Raw genomic sequence first — 26,062 nt, 5'->3', positions numbered from 1 at the left:
GTGAAACCCACACTGCCCAAGGCTGAAGGCAGAGTAAGCAGATAATACATATTATTAAAAGGGCATGTGGCTATTGCCTGGGCATTAATTTTCAGTCCTAACCTCTATCTTGAAAGAATTCCCTTCACTATCCATTTTTGTGCTCGATATTTTACCTCCTAGAGACAGCAAGATTGACACATTCTGGGTCAGGACTTTATGAATCATTCTTTCCTCTGCACTCTCCACAGAAGATTCTGGGTCAGATTTCAACACAAATTGATGTCATACCACTAGCATCTCCTCATCCGGTTACCACCCCACCTCAGAGTTCCATGAAATGGGGTAGAGATATTGGTATGATTATATCTTGACAATTAGGGAAGCAGGCAAAGTCATGGAGGGTCATTGTTGAAACTTAAATGGCAGAATCCAAATCCAGGGATTTTTCATTCATAAAGAACCTTGTCCTAAGAAACTTGACAACTTCAAACATTCTAAAGCCAAATGCAGTAAAACAAAACTCAAAGATCTGAGTGAAAGTTCCATTATCTTTCTGGGACTAGGTATCAGTCACAGGTTCTACATTGGCAATTAATTTTGATGTCCACTCAGAAAGCAGAAAAAGAAAATGCTCGCTCTTCTCTTTGTTTCTCTTATGACCCTATTCTCCACCCCACCCTCAGAAAAAGGTTTTCCTCCAAAGAACAGAGTGACGTTTACTTACTTTTGTTGAGGCCAGAATTCATGTTACTGCCCCAACCTCCTCTCCTGACTGAGTCATAGGAAGGGTCTAGTGGAAAAAACAAATAGAGATCCATCAGCCTCAATCGACATGGATTTGAGCAAACTCCAGGAGATGGTGGGCAGGAGAACCTGGCATGCTACAGTCCATGGGGTGGCAGAGTCGGACACAACTGAGTGACTGAACAACGACGACAGCATCTCCTGCTCTTCAGAAAGGTTGCCTCAAGATTATCTTTTAGTGATCCAGAAAAGTTAAATTTAATTTAGCAATAACTTCAAGCATCACTAAATTCCAGAAGTGCATTTCCCTGGGGCAAATGGGGACGGACAGAAGGAACATTGACACATTGATTGGGAGTCAAAGGGGTGGAAAGAACCCTGAAGGTTCTATCCTTCCACCATCTGTTGTGAGACTTTGGATGAATCTAGACATCCTTGGGCCTCAGCTTTTCACCATATGTAATTAAGAGTCTTCCCTGGTGGTCCAGTGGATAAGACTTCGTGCTCCCAATGCAGAGGGCCTGGGTTCAATCCCTGGTCAGGGAACTAGATCCCACATGCTAAAACTAAGAGTTCACATGCTGCAACTGAAAAAAAAAAAAAAAAGATCACGCATGCTGAATCTAAAAGAAACCCTGCATGCCACAGTGAAGATTGAAGATCTCGTGTACTGCAACAAAGACGCGGCACTACCAAACACTTTTTCTTTTTAAATATGGAAATAAGATTTTACATGATTTAATCTATCTTAAAGGGTGTGCGAATGTTATCAATTGAATATCTGTGTCCTCTGCAAACTCATATGCAGATGTCTAATCCCCAATGTGATCATAATAGGAGGTGGGGTCTTGGGAGGCAATTAAATCTTCAGGGTGGGGCCCGTATGAATAGGGTTAGTGCTCTTATAAGAAGAGGTCACAGAGGTAGCTTGCCTGCATGCCTCCTGCCATAGGAGGGCACAACAAGAAGGCAGTCATCTGCAATCCAGATGGGAGGTCCTCCAACACCTGACCATGCTGGCATATGACCTGACTTTCAATCTCCAGAACTGTCAGAAGTTAGTGTTGTTTATAAGCCTCCCAACTTATCATACTTTGTTACAGCAGCCCCAAGGGATGAAGGCAGGTAATGATGAAATGAAATAACACATGTGAAGCCTCTTATAAGGCATTCTACAAATATAATCTTAATAAATAATCTTACAAGTTTAGAAAGAAAAAAAATGTCCAAAGCCTGTGTTGCAAAACCCTTTAAACAGCTCTGCAGAGATGGTCATGTCTAGATTAAAGGCTCATGGACAAACTGTCTCATAGCCGTGCCTCGAGGCCCCAGCGGTGGCTCCGGCCTCTCGTTCCAGCACATGTTTGGGCACATGCTGGACTCTCCTTGGCATCTCGGCTTTTCTGTTGATAGTAGAGAGAGCTGGGTGATGACCACAGCAAAAGGAAAAGGGCCAGAGGTGTGACTGGACCAAGAAACAGGGGCTGGAGAGACGCTTCCCACCTGGACTGCAGAGAGGCTTCCAGATCACCTTGGTGGACACTCTACTGAACCTGAACATTCATGATCCCAACCCTTTTCTTGAAAGAATCCACAAACCTCCCTAACCCTGTGCAGAAACTGCTTAACCGACTGGCTGGAAATGTCTTTCTCCTTTCTCACGCTGTGAGTCCCGTGGAGACACGGAGCAGGAATAGCAGAAGAGCTTAAGGATATAGAATTATGACTTTCAAAGTCTTTCCATGGACAACAAAGAAACCATAAAAACCATCCGGACAAATGGAGTGCAAACCTCATCAAACGACTGTCAGACAGGGTGAAACGCAAACCATGCCCCTCCACCCCTTCTGAGCCTCACAAACAAATTAGAATAAGAACTGTGAAGATGGGCTGGCTGGTCCCATGGCCTGTTCTGATTGTTTCTGGCTAAGAACCACCAAACTACAGAAACAGATTTTTGGTGGAAAAATCCACGTGCAGATGTACATTCCTCCTAGTTTTGGAAAAGCCAGGGCAGTTTTGAAATTACAATCTTTAGCAATTGGCATGAAAAGCAAAACAGAAAGTGAGGGGATGGAGATGGGACGAAGGGGAGGGAAGGGGGCAAAAGAGACAGACCTGGCTCATTTGAGTTGTCTGTTTACATTTTTGACTCTTTCTTTCACAATTCCTTCTGCAAATAGATTCCCATGCTTGCTTAAAAACAAAGCAAAACAGAAACAAACAAAGAACCTAACTTGTTTACAAGCTGGGGCATGTGGTTGAAGGTTTTCATGGGTATTTTCTGGACTGTCTACAGGGGGCAACAGTGTGTATGAGGCTGGGGGACCCATGAGGAAAGGCCAGGTTCTTCCAAAATTCTTCTTTGGGTGGGGGGTTGGGGTGCTGGTTAGGCCTCCAGGCATTTGTCTGGGACTGATTTCTGCAATGGATTGTGTATTTGGCTACAGAGTGCAAGTGAAAGAATATGAAACAAGTCCGCTATTCTTGCCTTTATTATTTTTATTAAATTAATTAGTTAGCTAAAATTTTTATTGCAGTATGTTGTGTTAATTTCTGCTGTACAGAAGATGAATCAGTCATGTGTATACATATATCCCCTCTTTTTTATATTTCCGTTCCAATTAGATCACCACAGAGCACTCAGTAGAGTTCCCTGAGTTATAGAATAGGTTCTCATTAGTTATCTGTTTTATACATGTGTGGGCTGTGTGCTCAGTCGTGTCTGACTCTTTGTGACCACATGGACTATAGCCCACCATGGGATTTTCCAGGCAAGAATACCAGAGTGGGTTGCTATTTCTTCCTCAAGGGGATCTTCCCTACCCAGGGGTTGAACCCATATCTCCTGCACCCCATGCATTGGCAGGCAGGTTCTTTTACCATTGAGTTACCTGGGAAGCACCATTTTATATACAGTAATGTATATATGTCAATTCCAACCTCTTAGTTCATCCCACCCCTCCTCCATCCCCCTTGGTATCCATACTTGTTTTGTTCTCTATATCTGTGTCTCTATTTCTGCTTTGTAAATAAATAAGATCATCTATACCAATCTTATCAGATTCCACATATATGTGTTAATATACAATATTTGTTTTTCTCTGACTTCACTCTGTATGAAAAAAAAAAAGATTCAAAAAGACACATACACCCCAGTGTTCACTGCAGCACTGTTCACAGTAGCCAGGACATGGAAACAAAGTAAATGTCCATCAACAGAGGAATGGATAAAGACGATCTAGGACATATACACAACGGAATATTATTCAGCCATAAAAAGGAACACAACTAGGTCACTTGTAGAGATGTGGATAGACCCCTGTCCTTGCCTTTAAATAGGAGAAGACAACAAATAGAAGACTGTGAGGATGTACAGGTCATGTGCCAAAGGAGTGCTGGAGATCCTGGGGGTGAAGGAGGGAGAAGCGAGTCTAAGTGGGGCCGGGTGGCTTGAGTGAGGCCTATTTGGAGAGAAGAGAGCACACATCAGAGCTGGGCATGTGGCAGACGTGAGCAGTGAGATGGGAATGTGTCGGGTGGGAGACAACCACCTGTGGTTCTGCAGTGGGGGGGATGAGGAAGACAGGGTTGAGGTTAGGCTCAAGACCATCTCCACAGCCGATCAACAAGCTTAGTGGCCCTGGGTCACTGGCAGTAGAAACCAGGAGAGGCCCGGGGCAGGTGGCAATACTGTGAACACAAGGTGTGGTGGAGCATGCAGCCTGTGGTGGATGGATGGAGTGGGTACCGGGGGAGACGAGAGATGAACCCAGCAGGAACGGAATAGAAAGTGGAATAGAAAGTGACAAATTCATGCAAAGAGAAATAGCAAATCACTAAGTTCCAGGAATTGGTGTGTGTTATCTGAAGTTCTGACTTGACTTCTGACTTACTCTGCACTGATAAGATCTCTGACTCAGAGTTTTCTAAGCACTTTTTCTTCTAGATCCTTAGTTTACTGGCGGAATCCATCCTCTCTGAAAGCTATGTTATATTCGTTCAGAAGAAACTTTTTTTTTTTTAAGGCCCATCTTAAGGCTATGGCTATAGTTACCATCGACTTCTTACCAGCTATTCCTATTCTTTTTTTTTAATTAAATTTTTTTAATTGAAGGATGATGGCTTTACAGAATTTTGTTGTTTTCCTGTCAAACCTCCAACATGATTCAGCCATAAGTATACATATATCCCCTCCTATTCTTTTATTCTAACACTAGAGGCATGTAAAAGTTACAGGACGCCTGGACGAAATCCCTGTAACCAACAGAGGGCAGGTCGTGGCTGGATTTTTCTCTAATGGTTGATACTCTATCAGAGGAGTGTCTGGCAGCCCTGTCTTTTCCTGCAATGCCCTGGGGGTCTGGAGGAAGCCTGGTTGAGAGAACTTTTGAGGTCCCCACCAACCCTAAAGTCCTACAGTAGGTACAAAAAAAAAAAAGTGACAGAAACAGAGAGGCCACGAGCAATCAGCCTGAAGTGCATCCTCCAGCAAAGGTAACAGAGCAATAAACAGCATCGGTCATGCCTAGAGCCAAGGGTCCCAGAACAGAGTGTGAAATCAGAGCCGCAAAGGCCACAAGGCTCCCTTCCCACCTGCTCTTTCATTTCCACCCACTTGCATGGAAAATCCTGCCCCTGGAATCTGAGTCCACGAAGGACACCTGGGTCCATTTACTGAAGAGTTTAACAAAAGCTGTCTGTGGGCACTGGGGTACATGAGGGCACCTACTAAATGGAAGATTGAAATGAAAACCAGTGTTTTGGGAGTAAGTCCTACCTCAAGGATAGAGCTGAAGATGGGGAAGGCCAAGATCATGAGCTAAGATCTGGCATTCTGCCTTAGAAGTTAGAAGCACTGGGGCAGCCCTGCAGATTAAATGAGATACCCAGGCAAACAGCTGGCACGGTGCCTAGCACAGACTGAAACTCAGTGAACATTAGCAAGTAATATTATTGCAATTATTGCTATATTTGCATCATTAAATACCTTATGAATGTTCAAACCCAGAAACAGGTTGGCCAGCCCTACCAAATATACATTAACCTCCCTCCCTTTGCTTCCATCCATCTTACTTTGCTCTACTTATTTTTCCATGTATCACCTAATTTAATCAAGTAGGCTATGGTTTTTCCAGTGGTCATGTATGGATGTGAGAGTTGGACTACAAAGAAAGCTGAGCACCAAAGAATTGATGCTTTTGAACTGTGGTGTTGGAGAAGACTCTTGAGAGTCCCTTGGACTGTGAGGAGATCCAACCAGTCCATCCTAAAGGAGATCAGTCCTGAGTGTTCATTGGAAGGACTGATGTTGAAGCTGAAACTCCAATACTTTGGCCACCTGATGCGAAGAGCTGACTCATTTGAAAAGACCCTGATGCTGGGAAAGACTGAGGGCAGGAGGAGAAGGGGACGACAGAGGATGAGATGGTTGGATGGCATCACCGACTCAATGGTCATGGGTTTGGGTGGACTCCGGGAGTTGGTGATAGACAGGGAGGCCTGGCGTGCTGTGGTTCATGGGGTTGCAAAGAATCAGACGCGACTGAGTGACAGAACTGAACTGAACTGAATCCATGATGGTTATTGTCTGCATCTCCCACCTGAATGTCAGGTCCATTAGGGTCAGGATCCCTCTTTGGTTCTCTGATAGAACCACGCACCCAGCCCAGAGCAAGCACACAATAAATATTTGTTGAATGAATGAATGAAGGCCCAGGCAACATTTCCTCCTTCTTGCTAAATAGACACACTTCCTCTTGTTGTTCACTACTTTCCTAGCTGATGGGCATTCAAAGCCTCTGCCCAGATTTCTCCCCACTAAATGAAGTCACCAGGTGATTTCAGTCTGTGTGTGTGCTAAGTCACTTCAGTCATGTCTGACTCTTTGTGACCCCATGGACAGGCTCCTCTGTCCATGGGGCTCTTCAGGCAAGAATACTGGAGTGGGTTGCCATGCCCTCCTCCAGGGATGCCATGCCCTTCCTGACCCAGGGATTGAACCTGAGTCCCTTATGTCTCTTGCACTGACAGGCAGGTTCTTTACCACTAGCGCCACCTGGGAAATCCATTCCAGTCTGGGTGATGGGTGATATATGAGTGTACTCTGAGCAGAATGGCCTACAGTCCTCCTATAACAAAGCACAGGCAGAAACCTGTCCCCACAGGAAGCCCAGGACTAGATGCCATTCATTCAGGTGACCTGCCGTGTATCTTATATATATTTTAACAATGTCAATGTTCAAACAAAGACTTGTTTTTTGTTCCTAAAAGTCATACAAGTGAGAACTCAGCATGATGGTCAGTTCTGGTACCAGACACTCAAACAGAAATATGTCTACAACCAAAATGGAAAAGCCTGGACCCAGGAGCTACCCAACAACTCAGAGTCCTGCACACTCTGCCTCCCTGGTGCCCAGCTGCCCATCAGCAGGTAGGCAGTTCTCCTGTGGGGCGTGCCTGGCTCAGGAGGCAGCCTTGAGTATCCCCTGGGCCCCGCTGTCTGCTTTCTGAGAACTGACCTCTGAAAACACGCACTTGAGCGGCCGACCGAGGGGGCGTGTGTGCATGCTAAGTCGCTTCAGTCACGTCCGACTCTTTGTGAGCCCATGGACTGTAGCCCGCCAGGCTCCTCTGTCCATGGGATCCTCCAGGCAGGAATACTGGAGTGGATTGCCATGCCCTCCCCCAGGGGATCTTCCTGACCCAGGGATCGAACCCACATCTCGTGTCTCCTGCATTGGCAGGTGGGGTCTTTACCACTGGCGCCACCTGGGAAGCCTCTGACTAAGGGTACAACAGGTGAAAATGTGACTGTTAGGGGCCCTCAGAGCAGCTGGTCTCAGAACTTTCGGGTGGCGGCAGATGCTTGATCAGCAAAAAATCACTTTTTTACTTCAGTGATGCCTTCTACCCCCGGCTTGATAATGAATCTTATTGTAATAAGCTTTTTCAGAGGATCTTCCCAGAAGGGCTCTGCCTGGAGCTTATGGTTTCAGGCAGTCCTGACATCCACTCTGGCCAAAGCTGAGAAAGCCTGAGCCTCATTCTGGGCACTGCTAGGCATTGTGGCTAATTCAGCTTCACGTATATAATGGTCTGAACAGTATCTTCATTATAGCAGGTCTGGTGTGGCTCACTTGACCTTCAGTGGCCTCTAAGATTCCAGGGGAGCCTCCTGGGGTGGAGAAATATGAGCATAGATTTTTTTTTTTTTTTTTTTTCTGAAGACTCCTTGTGGGAAGGGGAAGACTTTCTCTGGACGTGACCTTCTCACAGACATCCCAGTGTTAACTTAGCTTCTGTGTGAAGCTGTTAAACAGGTCCTAGAAACCCAGCCAAACATCTCAGGAAAGCTTTCTTTCTGTTCTGATGCCGACGGTTCGCTGTCTGAAGGCCCAGTGTCCCAGGCAACACGCAGCTCCACACTTTGTCATGACCTCACCCGGGGGCCAGAGATGCAGGAGACGTGGGCACAAAAGCCTCTCTCTTCCTCCCTTCCGGCATGAGCCTGTGCTCTCGATTACTTGATGGAAAAAGATGAATATTCCCTGAAACTTCTCTTCGAGTTTCTGGTTGGCAGCACCTCACCCTGTTTATCCTTGGAAAGCCCGGCTTCTGAATGCAGACCTTTCAGCAGGACAGGCAAAGCAGCTCCAGCTCAGGGTAGAGGCTTCTCTCAGTCTGATCCAGACCTCCTTTCTTGGAAGAGCGAGGTTGCCCAAGGAGAAAAGCTCTAAGAAAGGGAACCCCTGAGTCCAAAGCCCCAAGCTTCCCAAGAAAAGAGCCAAACCATCAGGAGGAAGACCCATTGCCCAAACTCCCCCATTTAGAGATAACGTGGGTTTTTTTTTTTTTGTTTTTGGTGGGGGGCAGGGGGTCACGAGACCTGTGGGATCTTAGTTTCCTGACCAGGGATCAAACTGGCACCCCCTGTTTGGAAGGTGGATTCTTAATCACTGGACCACCAGGAAAGTCCCACATACAGGGAAGACTGTACATGAGGACAACATCCTTGCTGTTGGCAGAGGACTCAACGAGATGGTCCTCCATACCTCCATCCCTCTGAGGCCCTGGGGAACAAGAGGCCCAGCCTAAAAAGAGGAGCAGGTCTGGCTTGGCCACCAGCCCAGCTCTGCTTCTCTCTGGGCTCTTTGCCCTGCCCTGCCCGACATGCCAAACCTTCCAGCCTCAGGACCAGCCCTGTGCCCGCCACGATCGCCATACAGCCCCTGCCAGTCACCGTAGCAGACATCTGACCTGCTGGCCTGGCCTCCCACTTTCAAAGTCGTGCTAAGGCAACGGGCACCTGAGCTGTAGAAGGTCATACAGTGCGTGGGCCCCCTTGGGCACACACCCTTTCTCTCCAGAAGGTCGATGGTTATGCTTCAGATCCCAGCCCTGGCGAACAATCATCGTCAAAAGGTTACTCTGCCTTTTTGAACCCCATGTTCTGCTTTTCTAAAAATATTAGTAACAGATGCTGCACAGGATTGTTAGAAAGATTAAATAAGGATTTGATCAATGGCAACTTAAAAAATATACACAATATACACGTAGTCTATACAATCTTGCTTGCACCTCTAAGATGTTGGTCTTGGTGAAGTGAGGTTAGAAAACTCACCAGGGAAGACCCTGAAACAGAAGAGAAGCCGTAAAGGAGGAAGCAGAGTCCCATTCCTGTGCTCTGATATCAGTGATTCCCAAATAGGAATAAAGTCTGGCTCTCTTTTAGAAGAAGAATGGATGACAGCAAGTCTCCTCCATATGAATGAGTTCCTTTCCGAGAGCACATTCGTAAGTCTAATCTGTTCTTAAGTCCAACAGTTAGCCTAGGTACCCAACTAACACCATCGTTATCCCTCGGTGCATCTTAGCAGTACCGGCTACATCACTGCTGCTCTTACGCTTCTTTCTGGACATCCTGGGCTTGAAATAAAGATGTTGTGCTACCATATTCTATACAGGACTGTACAGTAAAGAACATGAAAGCACGGTTACCTGTAGAGGATGCTGGCACATGAACTAACTTATGTGACTGGAAATGCAAACGCAAGTTCACATCTTTGACAGCTCACAACTTGAAGGTTCGTATGTAGGGGACTTGCTGTATCCTGGGTCCCAGTTTAGAATCTCTGGCCTAGAAGCTGGTGAGGCCCGTGGCTCTGGCTGCCTGCTGGTCTATCACTAGCCGAGGTTTTACCCAGCATCCTTTCCCGCCATCCCCGACTGTCAACTCCCCCAGCTCCCTGCCCAGCCAGCCTTGGAGCTCTGAGCTGGGTCCTCACCTCTTTGCAACCTCATCTACAAGGGCAGCTCAGCCTTCGCCTCAGAGGCATCCTATGTTCTAAAGGGCATCAGCGGATCTTGGCTTCCACAGAGACCTCAAGAAGAGGGAAATATCTAGGCAAGGCTTTCCTCAAACTTGGAATGCATGGAGAAGAAAAAAGAACAAACATCCTGGATCAGATTTCTTTTGCTCAAGGATCTGTCCTGGAATCCAAACAGCCTCTGAGCCTCGGAGCCAGTCCCGCGGCGTGGAGGAGAATAAAGCTACTGTTTCAGATATTTCATGTGCAAAGAGAAGAAAGGACACATGAGAGAAATGCTTAAAGAATGGACGGCTTTCAAAGATGATGGCTGGAGAGGCCAGTGGTACCTTCTCTACACAGCCTTACCCCGGTCCCGCAAGGCTGGACCTGCTGAGGCCGGCCCCTCCCTGGCTCCACCCCTCCCACAGGGCTGTGTCTGAATGACACACAAGCCTCAATGACCTCTTTATTTTGATAAGGCCTCCAAGTGGGATTTGGAGGCCAGCCTTGTGTGGAAAAGCAATTCATACTGACTTGATTAGTTGGGTGTTTGTCAGAACTCCCCTCTACATTAGGCCGTGTAGACGCAACTAATTTGCAGACTTTTTGGGTCAAATCTGCCTCAGGATTAAGACAATCCCAGGTCAGAACAAGAAAACCTAACTGGCTGCTCACTTAGGTAACAGGCTTGAGAAGAATGAGCGGCCGTCTGTGTTCAGCCCCTGGATCCCCTGAGAGCCCGGTTCCGATGCTCTCCTGTCTGCTTTCTTGCGGGGGGGGTGTCACCCTCACTCTCCCTGACTATTCGGGACACAGTCCTGCATGTGACGCATGACTCAACTTTTGCATCTTTTCCTCCCAAAGCTCTGCAAAGGCTCGCTGGTGAGGGTCTCGTGGTTATCACCCTCGTTTTGTTCAGCCTCCGGCTGTGATTCTTGGTGCACTTATGCCTCTCGCTTGGTGCACTTATGCCTCTCGCTTGGTGAGCATCTTTGGGAAGGGAGGGACTGTATCTTATCACCCGGTTTTCCTTTCCCACCCCCAGGTTCCTCTTCTTTCCCAGCATGAGCTATTGGGCCTAGCTGATACCTCACACTCCACATTCATTCAATCAGCAACGTTTTAGTGAATGTGTATTATGGTGTTGGACCCTCTTCAGTGTGTGGAGAATGCATCCATGGCCAGACACACAATCTTGCTCTGGGAGCTGACATTCAAAACACACAGTGCTGCTCTATGCTTAGTCCTTCATTTGGGTCTGACTCTGTGCGACCCCATGGACTGTAGCCCGCCAGGCTCCTCTGTTCATGGGATTTTCCAGCCAAGAATACTGGAGTGGATTCCCATTTCTTTCTCCAGGGGATCTTCCCAACCCAGGGACTGAACCCAAGTCTCCTGTGTCTTCTCTACTGCAGGCAAATTCTTCACCCGCTGAGCCATCAGTGAAGTGAAAGTCACTCAATCGTGTCCAACTCTTTGTGACCCCAGGGACCATACAGTCCATGGAATTCTCCAGGCCAGAATACTGGGGTGGGTAGCCTTTCCCTTCTCCAGGGGATCTTCCCAACCCAGGGATTGGACCCAGGTCTCCTGCAATGCAGGCGGATTCTTTCCCAGCTGAGCCATAAGGGAAGCCCCCAAAACACATAGTAAACTACATCATAAATTAGAAGGTGGTGAGTGCTATGAGAAAAAGAAAACAGGCAAAGGAGAGGGCCTCACTGATAACACAGTTTTGAACAAAAACTTGGCCTGTCTAATGTTAGGAACATAAAGCTCTCCATAGTGCCATGATTTTCTTATGGAAAGTGACTGGGTCACCCTAATTGATCTCAAAGCCCTTCCAGAAAGTTAATCCCTCAGTGTCAGTTCTTTAGCTGGTGAGAATTATTTTATGATAGAAGATGAAAAAAAATTAGCTAAAAAAACTCAATAGTATCTTTTGTATGTTTGAATGAGAGATAGTAAAAGGCAAAATAAGTCTACTCTATTATAATAAGTCTGGCCACCTAATGTGAAAGGTCGTTGGAAAAAACCCTGATGCTGGGAAAGAATGAAGGCAAAAGGAGAAGGGATTGGTAGAGAATGAGACGGTTATATAGCATCACTGACTCAACGGACATGAATCTGAGCAAACTCAGGGAGATTAAGTAAAGGCCAGAAGAGCCTGGTGTGCTGCAGTCCATGGGGTTGCAAAGATTCAGACGTGACTTAGCAACTGAACAACAACAACAACAACAATTAAAGAGTTCACCAATTTTTGCATATTTAGAATCAAGGTATTGTCAAATCTGTTGTCCCAGACTCATACTGACATAGGAAAGCCATTTAAATAAAGAAACTTAAAATCCCACACTTCCCTATGCCTTCCTTTTGAGCCGCCTCTAAAGTGGACTGCAGGAAAGGGCATTTCTCTGGGGTCACTGTGAATGAGAACTAGATAAGTGAGCTCTCCCCAATAGAACATTCCATCTTTGTGGCCAGCCCATGAGCCCCAGAATGCCCCCACCTCTGTGTTCTGCTTCCACACATCAGAAGCACAGGGATTAGGGTTTCCCTGGAGGTCCAGTAGCTGAGACTCTGAGCTTCCAATGCAGGAGTCATGAGTTCAATCCCTGGTCAGGGAACTGCATCCCACATGCCAAAACTAAGTGTTCGAATGCTGTAACTAAAAAAATTCCGCTTGCTGCAAATAAAAGTGGCAATTAAAGATCCAGCATGCCACAACTAAGACCTGATGCAGCCAAACAAATAAATAAATATTAAAGAAAAAAAAAGCACAGGAGTTAAAAAGACAAAGAAGCATGAGCTCTGGGCAGGTGGAGTGTGGTCTCACTTACATAATAGAATCTGAGGCTTCTTTTCAGGCTGGAAGGGACTTCAGACATTATCTAAACCAGACATGCAAATTAGCACAGGCCTGGAGGCCCAAAGCCTGAGAGAAAGCATATGCGACCATATAAGAATTTTAATAGAAATCGAAAGTATGACTCACAGCAGAAAAAACTGCCTTTCTCTAAATTCCTCCAGGATATTGGGCAGGACAGGATCATTCTTTTTACAGGCGGCCAAAGACTTTGGAAGCTCAAAGAGTTTTCAAAGTTAGAGTGAGAACAATTTTCATCTCTTTGGAAGAGGGATACCTAAATCTTATCGAGTCTAAGGTCATGTGTGATGTAATTAAGGACTCTTAGGGATTTTCACAGGAAGGAATTCTGTGATTCCTCTTTTATATTCCCATCAGGGAAACAGTTCATTGCCATGGAAGGAACTCTACATGATGCTTCAGAACTTCTCGGGTTGCTTTCCATCTCTGCCAGTTACCAGCTGTGTGAACTCAGGCAGGTGACAATCTCTCTGAATCTCTCAGTCCACCTATCTGTAACAGGGGAGAAATGATTCTCCTAAAATTTAAGAATTTGGAGAAGCAAATGGCTTATTTAATCCTCCCAGAGTTCTTTTGAGAATAAATGTGATCATGCATGTGAAAACACTTTCTACACTCCAAAGTATCATTTAAGATTATAGCTGCTATTCTTTTCCAGAGTTTTATTCCATGGAAATAAGTTAATCAACCAAGGCTAATTTCTTCTGGTTCTTTGTTTAGGGAAGCAGAAGGATGGAGTATATATTTAATTAAATTGACAAATCAGATTTTCCCTCCCCAGTGAATCCATCAACTGTCAATGGTATTTACTGAATATCTACAGGGGTGGGAAAAGGGATACAGAACAAAACTCAGAATTAGAGATGACAAGGTAATCTGTAGTTACCTTAGCATGGTAGTTAGGTCCACATATGGCTTGTGAGTAAGGTAGGGTCCTGGGAAGTGAATGCATGTCGTCTTTGCGAGTAAAGATAAACATATCTTGAAGAGGATGGAACTTGAATTAGGCCTTGAAGGATGTGTTGGATTTTGATAAAGTAGTAACTCCATTTAGTTTACCAGTCGCTTTTTAGAATATGCCTAACACAAGAATTTGAATTTCATCAGAGGCATGTTAAACTTTTTATTGATCCTCACGTGTGATTGCTTCCAGATCCCTGAGGCTGGAGGGGAGAAGCTCATGTGGGTCCTGGTTAGTGTTTCTAACTATGGCATTTCTTCCTCAAAGACATTAACTTCTCCCAAAAGGATGCTTCACGAGAGATAATTATTTATTATCTTAGACGTGGACTTCTCTGAAGAGGGTTCATTGTTACCTCTTTAAAAAGAATTTGGGAAAGTTTTTACAATAAAATAACAAATGATGCTATCTTTGCCTTGGCTTTTCACTAGAAGATTTCCTAAGTCTCTTCACCTCTGTCTGGCATAAGAGAAGCTTCATTTTTTTTTTTCCTATTTTTTAAAATTTAAACACTTAAAAATAATTGTTACAATGTTGTGTTGGTTGAGAAGCTTCTTTCTTCAGAGAAATTTGGTTTATGAGCACGAGAATAAACAAGCACCTTTTAAATACTTTTCAGCAACTACTGTTCCTCCAAACAACCGCTGCAATTTCTAAATCAGTGTATTTTGCAAAACAAAGGCATTTGGAATGTTCTATGTGGAGACGCCCACCAGTGGGTTATCTGAAGCACTTGTGGACCTAGCCTTTTCTTTCCAAAGTACTCCAGGACCTGACTCCTCAACAGAGCGGTCACTTCTAGTTTCTATTACAAACCAAGACCCCGTGGTCATGGAAATGGAGTGACATCAACCGAGGCCAATTTCATTTTGAGTCTTAGCTCTGCTATCTGGAATGGGATGACACGTCTGAGTCAAAGTGAAACCTGGTAGAGATGCGAAGTTTAAAATAGTAACAAGTTAAGTCTGGAGATGAATTGGAAATGCAAAACCCAAACGGCCCACTCAGTAAGTGTGAAACGCCTGAGAAGTGGGCGGGGCTGGGTGCTGCTGCGCCTCGCCCACTGGGCACCCCGCCCGCAGGGGTGGGCGGAGTAGTTTTCTGGCTGAGTCCAGTTGGAAGGGTGCTCTGGAGGTCAAGGTGGCCCCAAATACCTTTCCCACAGCCTCACGCCTCTTTCCCCGTCCTGAAGTGTACTGAGAACATTTTTCTTTATTAAAACGCATCAGGGCTCATGCCTTCACTGTCATCTTCACTTATGTTGCAGAGCAAGGTGGTGCCTATCAGATTCTCGGTTTCTCCAGGGAGCATGTAGGAGCAGCTTTGACAGACATGACTACAACAGATAAGCCGAAGCGGGGTGGGGGCAGGAAGGCCAAAGTGCGCATTTCTAAGCAGCCCAGAAGGGTATCAGACGCCGGAACGCCTGCGGGCACAGGGATGAGGAGAAAACACCGCTGCAGAATGATGCTGATACAGAGCAACCTTGCATCTCCATTAGGTATTCCAGTAAAGCCTGGCTCTGCAGCGGGGTGATGGAGGGGGAGAGGGTTTGAGAAGCAGTGGGAACACTCAGCTCCAACCTTGCCCACCAAGGACGCCTATGGACTGAGAAGGGGGTGTGGTCTAGGATGCTGCGGCAGGCGGCTTCTGTCTTTAAAATGGTCCAGGTGATGCGGACATCTTTCCTTCTCCTGGAGAGCCATGGGTCAAGGAAGCTGACCAAGGCAAGGCCTTGGTTAACTCCTGTAACTGAGGAAATTTCACAACTAGACTTATCAAACCAACATCCACCATCCTTCTTTTTTTAAAGTTTACTGCACTCCTTCTTGGTCAACAGAGTGTTACTCAAGATAGCGTTTCATTTTCTAAATCTCTTCTTTTCCTCTTTGATTTTAAAAAAAATTATTTTTCTTATTTAGTTTTTTTGGCTGTACTGGGTTTTTGTTGCTGTGGGAGGACTTTCTCTCTAGTTGTAGTGCATGGGCTTCTTGTTGTGGCAATTTCTAGTGCAGGCTATAGAGCTTGGGCTCAGTAGTTGGGGCACATGGGCTTAGTTGATCTGAGGTTTGTGGAATCTTCCTGGACCAGGGATCGAACCCGTGTCCCAGGCATTGGCAGGGGGATTCTTAACCACTGGGCCACCAGGGAAGTCCTTCTCTCCGAACTTTAAAAATGTCATATTAAACACACATAAAATGTGTAATACTGTGTAAATTATCAAGCACAGTAATGAAAAGAACATCTGTGAGGCCATCTAATATGCTTCTGGAAATGCAAGATCTGAGCACCCAAGTGAGGGTCCTAATTTGCTGGGGCGGGGGGCATAGTGGATATCAGTGAATCTCATCATATCATCTTAGCAACTAGATGACTTCAGCTTCCTGAAAAATATGGGCCATTCTACGGGGTGGAGGATAGAACAGGGAGACGCAGCCATAGAGCCTGTCACTGCTGGGTGGGGAGGGAACTGTGGAATGGGCTCCATTCTGCTTTAATTCCTACTACACTTTATGATTTGGGCTTAACCGATCTGTGCCCCAGTTTTCTCACGTGCAAAATGGGAAGAATAATTGTGTGTGTGCTTAGTCGCTCGGTCGTGTCCAACTCTGTGACCTTTTGGACCGTAGTCCACCAGGCTCCTCTGTCCATGGGATTTCCCAGTCAAGAAAACTGGAGTGGGTTGCAATTTCCTTCTCCAGGGGATCTTTCCAACCCAGGGGTTAAACCTATGTCTCCTACATTGCAGACGGATTCTTTACTCACTGGGTCATCGGAGAAGTCCTAATAATAATTGTACCAACTACATAAGGTGATTATGAAATGTAAAGATGAAGTGAATAGAAGAGTTCTTAGCACAAGCCCTCAGTGAATGGTAGCTGTTATAGTTATGGGACAAGGGAAGGGGTGATAATAAAGGTCAGGAAAGGAGGTCTGAATGAGCAGGAGTTAACCTTTCCTGCAACATGACTTTCCCTTGTTCTGGTTCTGCCCTTGGCCTCTTTCTCATCATCACCCATAGCAAGAGGACCCAAATCTAAAGGGCCCCCAAGGGGAGTCTAAGCCAATAAAAAATGGGCAAAAGGGTAACATGGAGCCATCACCTTGTGACTGAAATTGGTTCTCAGCAGGCTCTTCCCTCTACTTCTGCCTGGAAGGAATCATGTTGGAGTCAAATGAAGGGGAAATTATGGCAAATAGAGAAGGAAAGGCAGTCTTGAGTCGAGCTCTTCAGTGACCGAGGCCAAAACCTCACTCTTGTCTTTAGAAACATCACAAAGGGTGAGTTTTACAGTAAACTCTTGGGGAGTAGTTTAAGGTATTTTGTCTATAATTTTCATCCATCCATTCATCCATCTACCCATCCATCCATTCATCATTGATCCATCCACTCATCCATTCATCTATCCATCCATTCATCATTGATCCATTGATCCATCCATCCATCTATCCAATGGCCTTTTCTAAGGTATAGTCCCTGCCTACAAGATGCTTCAAGACTTACAAGACCAAAGGCTGTTGGCTAGACTATCAGGATGCTGTCCTGGGAGGACAGTGGGCACAAGCAAGGTGCCATGGGGCAGGGGTGGCTGAGGAGACATCCTCTGACCTGGACCGTCAAGAGTAGCTTATAGAGTGTGGATTGGGTGGGGGTGAGACAACCAAGGAAAGTATACTAGGCAAAGCGAGAACAGGAAATACTCAAAGTTCGGTTTGAAAACAGTCTAGGCAGGAATCCATTCACATTTGAAGGATGCAATTTGGGGGCAGGGGGAGGAGTCAGAACTTAAGTGTGCAAGACTTCTGCTAGCCAAGCTGTCATGCCCTAGACCCTGAATTGACTTCAGCCACACTAGATGGTGCCTCTGGCCATCCTGCATGGCCAGACCTGGATGGCCTGCAAACATACACACCCTGGAGAAGGTGGGTTTTGCCTCACAATCCATCAGGTGACTGTGGCAAAGTCAACTGATGTGAGCAGCTGGGGGAGAAAGGACAGCAGTGCCTGCTGGACTCCTGGCGGTTATCCAGTCGTGCCTGCCTGGCCCCCCACCCCCAGGACTCAGGGCTGACATGCACCTACCTTGGAATTGTTCTCTGAGCGTAGAGAGACCTATGATGGTGGATTTCTTTAAAAGTCATCAATTAATCAAACAGAAACGGAAGGGAATGTTCATCAGAAGGTATCTTTGTTTATATGTTCGTTCCAAAAAAGAAATCTTCAAAGGAATAAAATGTGCAAAATTGGAATTATTCCTGAGATGTAGAAGCTCCTTCAAGTAAGTGGGTTCCTGCCTTAGCTGGAACTAAAGACGCCCCAGCGAAATCCATCTCTACCTGCCTCTAACAGGGATGGTGTGACACGGCTAGTTGCTTGCTTCATTATCCTGGAACAAATTTACACTTCTCTGAGGAAACGGGCTAAGTGTTTCCAATCATTTTAGGGAAAGCGTGTCCTAGTTGCCGTGGAACCCACACATGTGATAACAGCGCACACAGCACACCCACGGAACAAAATAACAGTTCTTTTACTCAGAGAAAGGAAGGGTAATGGTTACTTAGAAAGTGTCCCAGACAAGCTGTCAAATTGAATTCGAGAGCTGGAGTCTGACTCCAGGACAGGGCTGGCTGGCTCAGGTCTCTGGGGACTGGGGTTTCCTGCCTGCTCCAGCTTACAGACAAAGATTCTTTGTTTCCAACCCTCTCTCTCTCTCTCTCCTCCCTCTCTCAATCTCTCGCTGGTGAAAACACACACACACACACAACATGCAGCTCTCCAAAGAGGGTCAGATCGAAAGTAGACAAAACATTAACTCTGGAATTTCAAAGGAAAACAATTTTAAAAAAATAAAACAGAGAGCAAGCTACCGTCTGTTCTAGAATCATAAATCTTGCCTTTGGATGCAGAAATAGCACACACTCACACACACTCACACACACATGCACTTAGCAATCATCCTTGCTAAAAATGGATTAGGGCTATTTCATCATAAAGGAAAAACATATAATGACAAAGTTCTTAACAGGCCCTCCCGGGAGGCCTCGATACCCTCACGTTTTAAGTGCACGTTAGCGGACACAGACAGAGCCTGTGGAGCCACATAACCTGCTCCATGAGAGATGTTATTTACTCCCTAAAAATAACAGGCCATTACCTCACAGCATTACTGGCCTTTTCCTTCAGGCACACGTGTTCCAGACCAACCCTGTGCAGGGCAACGCGCACAGACCCAAGGCCCCGCCAAACACACGCTCACCCCGCCTAGACTCTCACTCAGGATGCTGCCTCGACTCCACCCCTACGCTGAACCCCTAACCTGCTACCCTTGTTCACAGCCACACACACAAGGCACGGGAATCAATATTCTTCATGCATCCACATCTTCTCCGTCAAAGCAAAACTTCTTGCGGCATCTTTTAAATCATGGAAAATGTCAAAGATGTAGGAAAGCAGAGAGAAAGATGTATTGCACCAAGGAGGGCCCTTCGGCTTTAACAGGCATGAACTCATAGCCAGTCTGACTTCAGCTCTCCCCCACATCCACCCATGCCCCCCTCTTCGCCCCGACTACGTTGAAGCAAATCCCTGGTTCCTTTGCTAAGCTTCCTTCTCACAGAGTGAGACTGTACCTGTCTATTGGTTTCATGGAAACCACCGAGAGTCCCTCTTCAAGCCTCCCCCATCATGCACCCATCACAAACCTGGACCTCGGTGCTCTCACGGGGCACATTCAGGCACACCGGGGGAGACCACTGGGTCCTGTCCCCCAAACCCAGCCTGTGCACATGCAGCCCCCACACAGGACAGACCCAGATGAGCTGACTGGTATCTTTGATGCCCACCTTCTCTTCTTCAATACCCATTTCCATGCCACCATGCTGGGTCCTTCCAGATCTTCTCCCATCTTTCATTACAATCTCTATCATTAAATCATGAAGGACACCCCATAGGGGCCGAAAATGCAGGGGGAAGTGGTGAGACATGGTGTTGTATCAGCCATAAACAACACATAGCATTGACGTACTGGCCCATCTGTCTCTGACTACAATGCCTTGAGGGTAGCTGGCTGGGTACCACATTTCTGAGGCTCAGTCTGGCATCCCATACATAGTAGGTTCTTAAAATATGAAGAATTGTGTGAATGGGCGGAGGAGTGCACCAGTTCTGACTAAGGTCCCAGGTGAAGCTCTTCACCCTGTGTGCGGTCTTGGGAGGACCCACACCTTCTCTGGCCTCATACTACCTCTGTCCTGTGAAAGATTCAGAGTGAATGGTTCACTTTAACACTGAATGATTCCATCTCTACATTATTCTTAGGGATCTTCTTGTAGGTTGCAAGCATTTTTCCATTTGATCAGATGCAGTTTCATATTACTCCTTAATCATTCCACATGCAAATCTCCCTGCTGAGAGTTTAAACACCTTGGCCATCTCATCTACCATTGTTACCATACCATCTAATATGGTGTCCTTCACAACCCCAGGCATTATGTCAATAGGTGGTAATCCCGAAAGAGTATTCTGATGATTTTGTGATAATACTACCAATTACTACTGTAATTCATGGAGCTAAGACATTGAATGCTTACTGCTGTGTCAGATACCTGGTAAAAAAATTATGCATATGATATTACCCCTGAAGGGGCCTTAAGACTGTCCTCATTCTACCCATGAGGAAACTGAAGTAGAAAAAAGAAAATGACTTGACCAAGTTCACCTAGCTTGAGCCCAGAGCCTGAGTTTTAAACCAATATGCTACAAGGCTGAAATATGAGATGAACACCTGCTTTGGGGAAATTGAAAGCATCAATTAAAGAATGTTTAAAATGTCAGATGCTTGATGCAAACTATTAGATAAAGAATGGATAACCAACAAGGTCCTTCCATATTGCACGGGGAACTATATTCAATATCCTGTGATGAGTTGTAATGGGAAAGATGAAAAGATTGTATACATGTGTATAACTGAGTCACTATGCTATATAGCAGAAATTAACACAACATTGTAAATCAATGATACTTCAATAAAATAAACATCTTTTTAAAGACGTCAGATGCTTGAATACTTAGAGGAGAAGCAGACCAGAGGAAGGAAAGAAAAATAGGGACATTACATTTGAGTCCTGCTCTGTCCCAAGACATGGGTGACTTCAAGTGAACCCTGTAGCCTCTCTGTGCCTAGTTTCCATGATCTGCAGATCCAGGGTGATAATAATAACAGCCCTTCCAGCTCACAGGGATGGAGTCTGAGAGGTGCAAATGAGATAACAGACCAGCAACTGATCAGCAAACAATGAGGGTCTGCAGAATGACGGTGCTGGCTTCAACACAGGCCCCACCATCTGGAAATCTCCTCGAGCCAGCAGGGCTCTCCTTAGCATGATCTTCAGCACTGGTTAGGCGTTTCACTCTGAAGGATATGGAAGGCTGGTTTCTCCCCCTCTCTCTCCTACACTCAGCGTGCCAGCAGACAGACTTTTTATCCATCAGCTCAGGTGACGGCAGGCCAGGGCTGTTCCGCAGGCCTCCAGCGACCCACATGGAGGAGGAGCAGTTTGCATTTCACAGCAGGTCCTGAAAGGCTTCCCGGGCTGAGGATAGAGGCTCAGGCTCCATGGGCTGGGCTTATGGTTTATGAGTTCCAGGAGTTCATAAACAACGAGCTCAGTATCCTCCGACTTTTGGAGAGTCAGAGGCATTTAAATGGATCCGGCACAAGGAGCTGAGGACATGAGGGTTTAGGATGCAAGGCAGCATTTCAGGGGATGCGCTGGGAGGGCCCAGGGCAGGGCTGCTCTGACCTGCATCCAGGACAGACACACTCGCCCCTGGTCTGGGCATGGAGGTCAGAGGACGAGGCTGAGCAAGCCCTTGGTCACTATGTGCTCGAAACAGCCATGTAACTTCCAGAACCCCCATGCCCTCCTGATAAAATCAGGTTGCCAACTCCAATCCCAATCACTAATTTTTAAAAAAAAAAATTTTTGGCTGCGCTCTGTGGCAGGTGAGATCCTAGTTCCCCGACCAGAGATCGAACCCTCGCCTTCTGCTTTGGAAGCATGAAGTCTAAACCAGCGGAACACCAGAGAAGTTTCCCACTTACTATTTAGATACACATGGTGAGAACTTATAAGAAAGAGATTTCTGAGGGCTGAAGTGATGGACTCAGGTAAAGCTCAGGTCAAGATCAATAAAAATCAACCTCATCAATGACAAGGATGAAAAAGAACAAATATTCCTGTGGTCAAGTCAACCTGTTCTCCCATAAGTACACCAGGAGGTACTGCCCTTCCTTTTCAAGGTTGGTTTGGGCCCAGGAAAGATCAAGATCAACCATCCAGTGTGTCTCCAAGAAAACCTGGGTGGCTAGGAGATAGGTCTCCATTTCTTCTTTCTGGTTCATGTCTACCCTATAGGACAGCACTGCTCAATTGTGGCTACAGGTTTAAGAGTAACCTGAAGAGCCTGAAAAAATTCCCAATCCCACCTGTCACTCCTAGAGATTCTGAATCAGTAAGTTGTGTTTGGGACCTGGGCATCAGTATTTTAAAACATTTTTTATTTTGATTTTTCCAGTATTTTTTTACAGTTATATAATATATATTCAGATTATATGCATAAATATGGATATATATACACACATATATATAATTCATAGACATAGAAAACAAACTTATGGTTACCAGAGGGGAAGGGATAAATTGGGATTATTATACAGTAAATTCCTGATGTTATTTTATACATACTGGTATGCATCTGTTAATCTCATACTCCTAATTTATCCCTTTCCCCTTTGGTAACCACAAGTTTGTTCTCTATGCCTGTGAATCTGTTTCTTTTTTGTAAAAAGATTCATTTATATTATGTTTAGATTCTACATGTAAGCGATATCATATAGTTGTCTTTCTGTGACCAATTCACTTCACTTGGTTGGATAATCTCTAGGTCCATCCATGTTGCTGCAAATGACATTATTTCATTCTTTTTTAATAGCTAATATTCCATGGTATATATATCACATCTTTTTTATCCATTAATCTGTTGATGGGCACTTGGGTAGATTCCCTGTGTTGGCTATTGTAGGTAGTGATGCTATGAACATTGGGGTGTGCGTATCTTTTCGAATTAGTGTTCTTGTCTTTTCTGGATTTATGCCCAGGAGTGGGATTGCTGGATCATATGGTAGCTCTGGATTTAGCTTTTAAGGAACCTACATACTGTTTTTCATAGTGGCTGCACCAATTTATGTTCCCACCAACAGTGTAGGAGGGTTTCCTTGTCTCCATATCCCCTCCAGCAGACGTAGATTTTTTGATGATGACCACTCTGACTGTTGTGTGGTGGTACCTCACTGTGGTTTTGATATGCCTTGCTCTAACAATTAGCAATGTTGAACATTTTTTCATGTTTTTTTGCAGTTTTCATTGTAGTAAAACATATGTTACATAAAATTTACCATTTTGCTCATCTTTCAGTGTATATTCCAGTGGCATTAAGTACATTCACACTGTCCAACCATCATCATTATCAGAACTCTTTCATCTTTCCAAACTGAAATGCCATGTGCCCATTAAACAATAACTCCCCATTCTTCCCTCCTTCTAGCCCCTGGCAACCACCCTGCTACCTCCCTAGTCTCTATGAATTTGTTGGCTTAAAGTTCTGCTTGTGAGTGGAGTCCTACAATATTTGTCCTAGGGCATCAGTTATTTTACGAAGTTCTCCAGCTCATTCTCTGCTCAGTTAGGACGAGGGAGTAAGCCAAGCGGGGGCTTTGTATGAAGTCACTTTTGGGAAAAGGGGACAACACATGGATGTGGTTGGAGATGATAGTGAGAAAACCGCAGGGACAGAGGAACATAATGGAAAAAATTCAAGTCTCCATCCACACTACAGTTAGACAAGGTGCTGCTTTTATTAAAAGCCAACTAGAAGGGAAATGCTGTGTTTTTCAGGAGGACGATCTGATGCAAGGGATTCTGAATCCTACAACCTGGGTTTGAATCCTTGTTCTGTTGTTAAATAGCTGTGTGTCTTTCAAGTAACCACTAACAGTCCTGAACCTCAGTTTCTCTGTCTGAAAAACAGGGCTGATTCTGTCTACCTCGTGGGATGTTGCCAGACTTAAAAGCAGAGGCAGAGCCTGTGAGAGCGCCTGGGGCACTGCAGAGTCCTGGACAGGGGACAGTGGAGGCTGCTCTTGCCAACAGGTAACAACTGTCACAGTTGTTCAGGAGTTACGTCATGTCCGACTCTTTGTGACCCCCATGGACTGCAGCATGCCAGGCTTCCCTGTCCTTCACTATGTTCTGGAGTTTGCTCAAGTTCATGTCCATTGAGTCAGTGACGCTAGCTAACCATCTCATTGTCTCAACAATTGCTTCCATTCTAATTTATTTTCTAAGTGCATTAGCCTTGGTAACAGGTAGAGAGAGCATAATTGTTCTAGCGGGGTCCAATCTGTGACCACAGAATACTTAACTTTAAAAAGCTTAGGGACTTCCCTGAGGGTCCAGTGGTTATGACTTTGCCTTCCAATGCAGGTGATGTAGGTTTGATCCCTGGTAGGGGAGCTAAGATCCCACATGCCTTGGGGCCAAAAAACCAGAACATGAACAACAGAAGCAAAATTGTAACAAATTCGATAAAGACTTTACAAATGGTCCACATCAAAAACAACAACAACAACAACAACTTAAAAGAAGCTTAAAGACTGTTACAAATTGATGTTTAAAAGCTAGTCTTACTTCCTGGGCACCAATAACCCTTAGAGAGTACAACGGTTTTCAAGGGACAAGCTGGAAGGGTGATTATGCCATTTTAATGTAAAAAGGCATTCTCACTGGATAAGCACAGTGAAGAAGCATTCACAGAAGCGTTCACCTCCTTAACTTCTTTCTTTTGTGCTTGATGCCAGCACCTGTCCTTTGTGAAACACACTCACACATGTACACAGAGCTCCGGATCTCTTGAACGACTCTGGGTTTCTTTGGGGTTGTGTGTGTGCCTTATTCAAAGAAGGCGGAGCTAAGGTTGCACCATTGCCTTCTCTTTATTTTTCCATTTAAAATTTTAAGAACTCAAGATTGCTGTTAGAGAAAAGCAGAAGAGAGAGGGGTGGGGTGGAGGGTGAAAGGGAGGGAGCGAGGAGCGTGGCTAGCTTTGTCTTGCTAATGTACTTTTGTTTTGTGGACCATGGGCCATTTAGACAGATTCGGACCCCCTCTTGAGGGGGGAGCCGCTGGAGCAGCAAGACATCTCAAGTGGAAAGCTTTACGGGTGGACAAAAGATGCACCTGCAAAGCGCAGACGTCTCCGGAGACCAGGGCCAATGCTGGGAGATAAATGCCCGGCGCCACCTGACTGAGGGTCTGGCAGCGCTCGCTTGCCTGGAGACCGCAGTTCATTCATTTCAGAAGAGGAGCTGCTCCTGCAGAAGCCCCAGAGGGCCCGGCCCGGCACTGTACAGACACAAAAGGACCCAGGAAAGGAAGGGGCATAGTGCAGGTAGAGGACAGGCTGAGCGCTAAGACCCCTGCAGGAGTCATGAGTCAATAACCAGCGCAGTAATAATCAGTCAATAATCAGTTCAACCCAGACACACTTGCTTCTTCACAGAAATCTGTATTTAAAGTCCAATATCGGATTCCTCTCACTGCGTCTGCCCCACAGTCTCACTGGTTAGTCCTGCTGACATCAGCAGGTCTCAGCCTATAGCCCTGCATGAGCTTCAGGGGTCTCCTGACTGCCTTCTTTCACTCTTTCCTTCCTCCCTCTCTTCCTCCTTCCTTGCAAGAAGTGGATCCCTACTTGCAGGTGAAATGAAAGCTCAGTAAGCAAACCAGATCAGAGCAGAGGGGGGACGCTGGATGGAAGCAGAACCTCACCTGGGGCTGCAGGGTCATCTCCTTAAAACCCAAGAACGCCAAAGTCAGGGAGGATTCTTCCTGGCTTGCCTGTGTGCCGCCGTGTGTACAACTGTTTTGAGCCCCTGTGAACCATAGCCTGCCAGGCTCCTCTGTCCATGGGATTCTCCAGGCAAGAATACTACAGTGGGTTGCCATTCCCTTCTCCAAGGGATTTTCGCAACCCAGGGATCGAATCCCAGTCTCCTGCATTGCAGGCAGATTCTTTACCACCGAGCTACCAGGGAAGCCCTCTTACTGGCTTCATTT

At 45.8% G+C, this 26,062-nt stretch overlaps 1 protein-coding gene across 5 annotated transcripts in view; it reads right to left on the bottom strand.

Moving 5' to 3' along the window:
- FLI1 (Fli-1 proto-oncogene, ETS transcription factor) overlaps window positions 1–26,062 on the bottom strand; it is a 133,480-nt gene that overhangs the window by 6,773 nt on the left and 100,645 nt on the right. For 4 of the 5 annotated variants that reach the window (XM_043452698.1, XM_043452696.1, XM_043452697.1 and 1 more), the window contains exon 6: window positions 707–772. The exons of the other annotated variant lie outside the window; for it this stretch is intronic. In XM_043452698.1, the coding sequence (XP_043308633.1) occupies window positions 707–772 (66 nt within the window). The remainder of the gene's footprint in view (window positions 1–706; window positions 773–26,062) is intronic. 5 annotated transcript variants of the gene reach the window in all.

This window comes from Cervus canadensis, chromosome 29, assembly GCF_019320065.1.
Source record: "Cervus canadensis isolate Bull #8, Minnesota chromosome 29, ASM1932006v1, whole genome shotgun sequence".
Lineage (NCBI taxonomy): Eukaryota > Metazoa > Chordata > Mammalia > Artiodactyla > Cervidae > Cervus > Cervus canadensis.
This window is presented reverse-complemented; position numbering and strand designations above follow the sequence as displayed.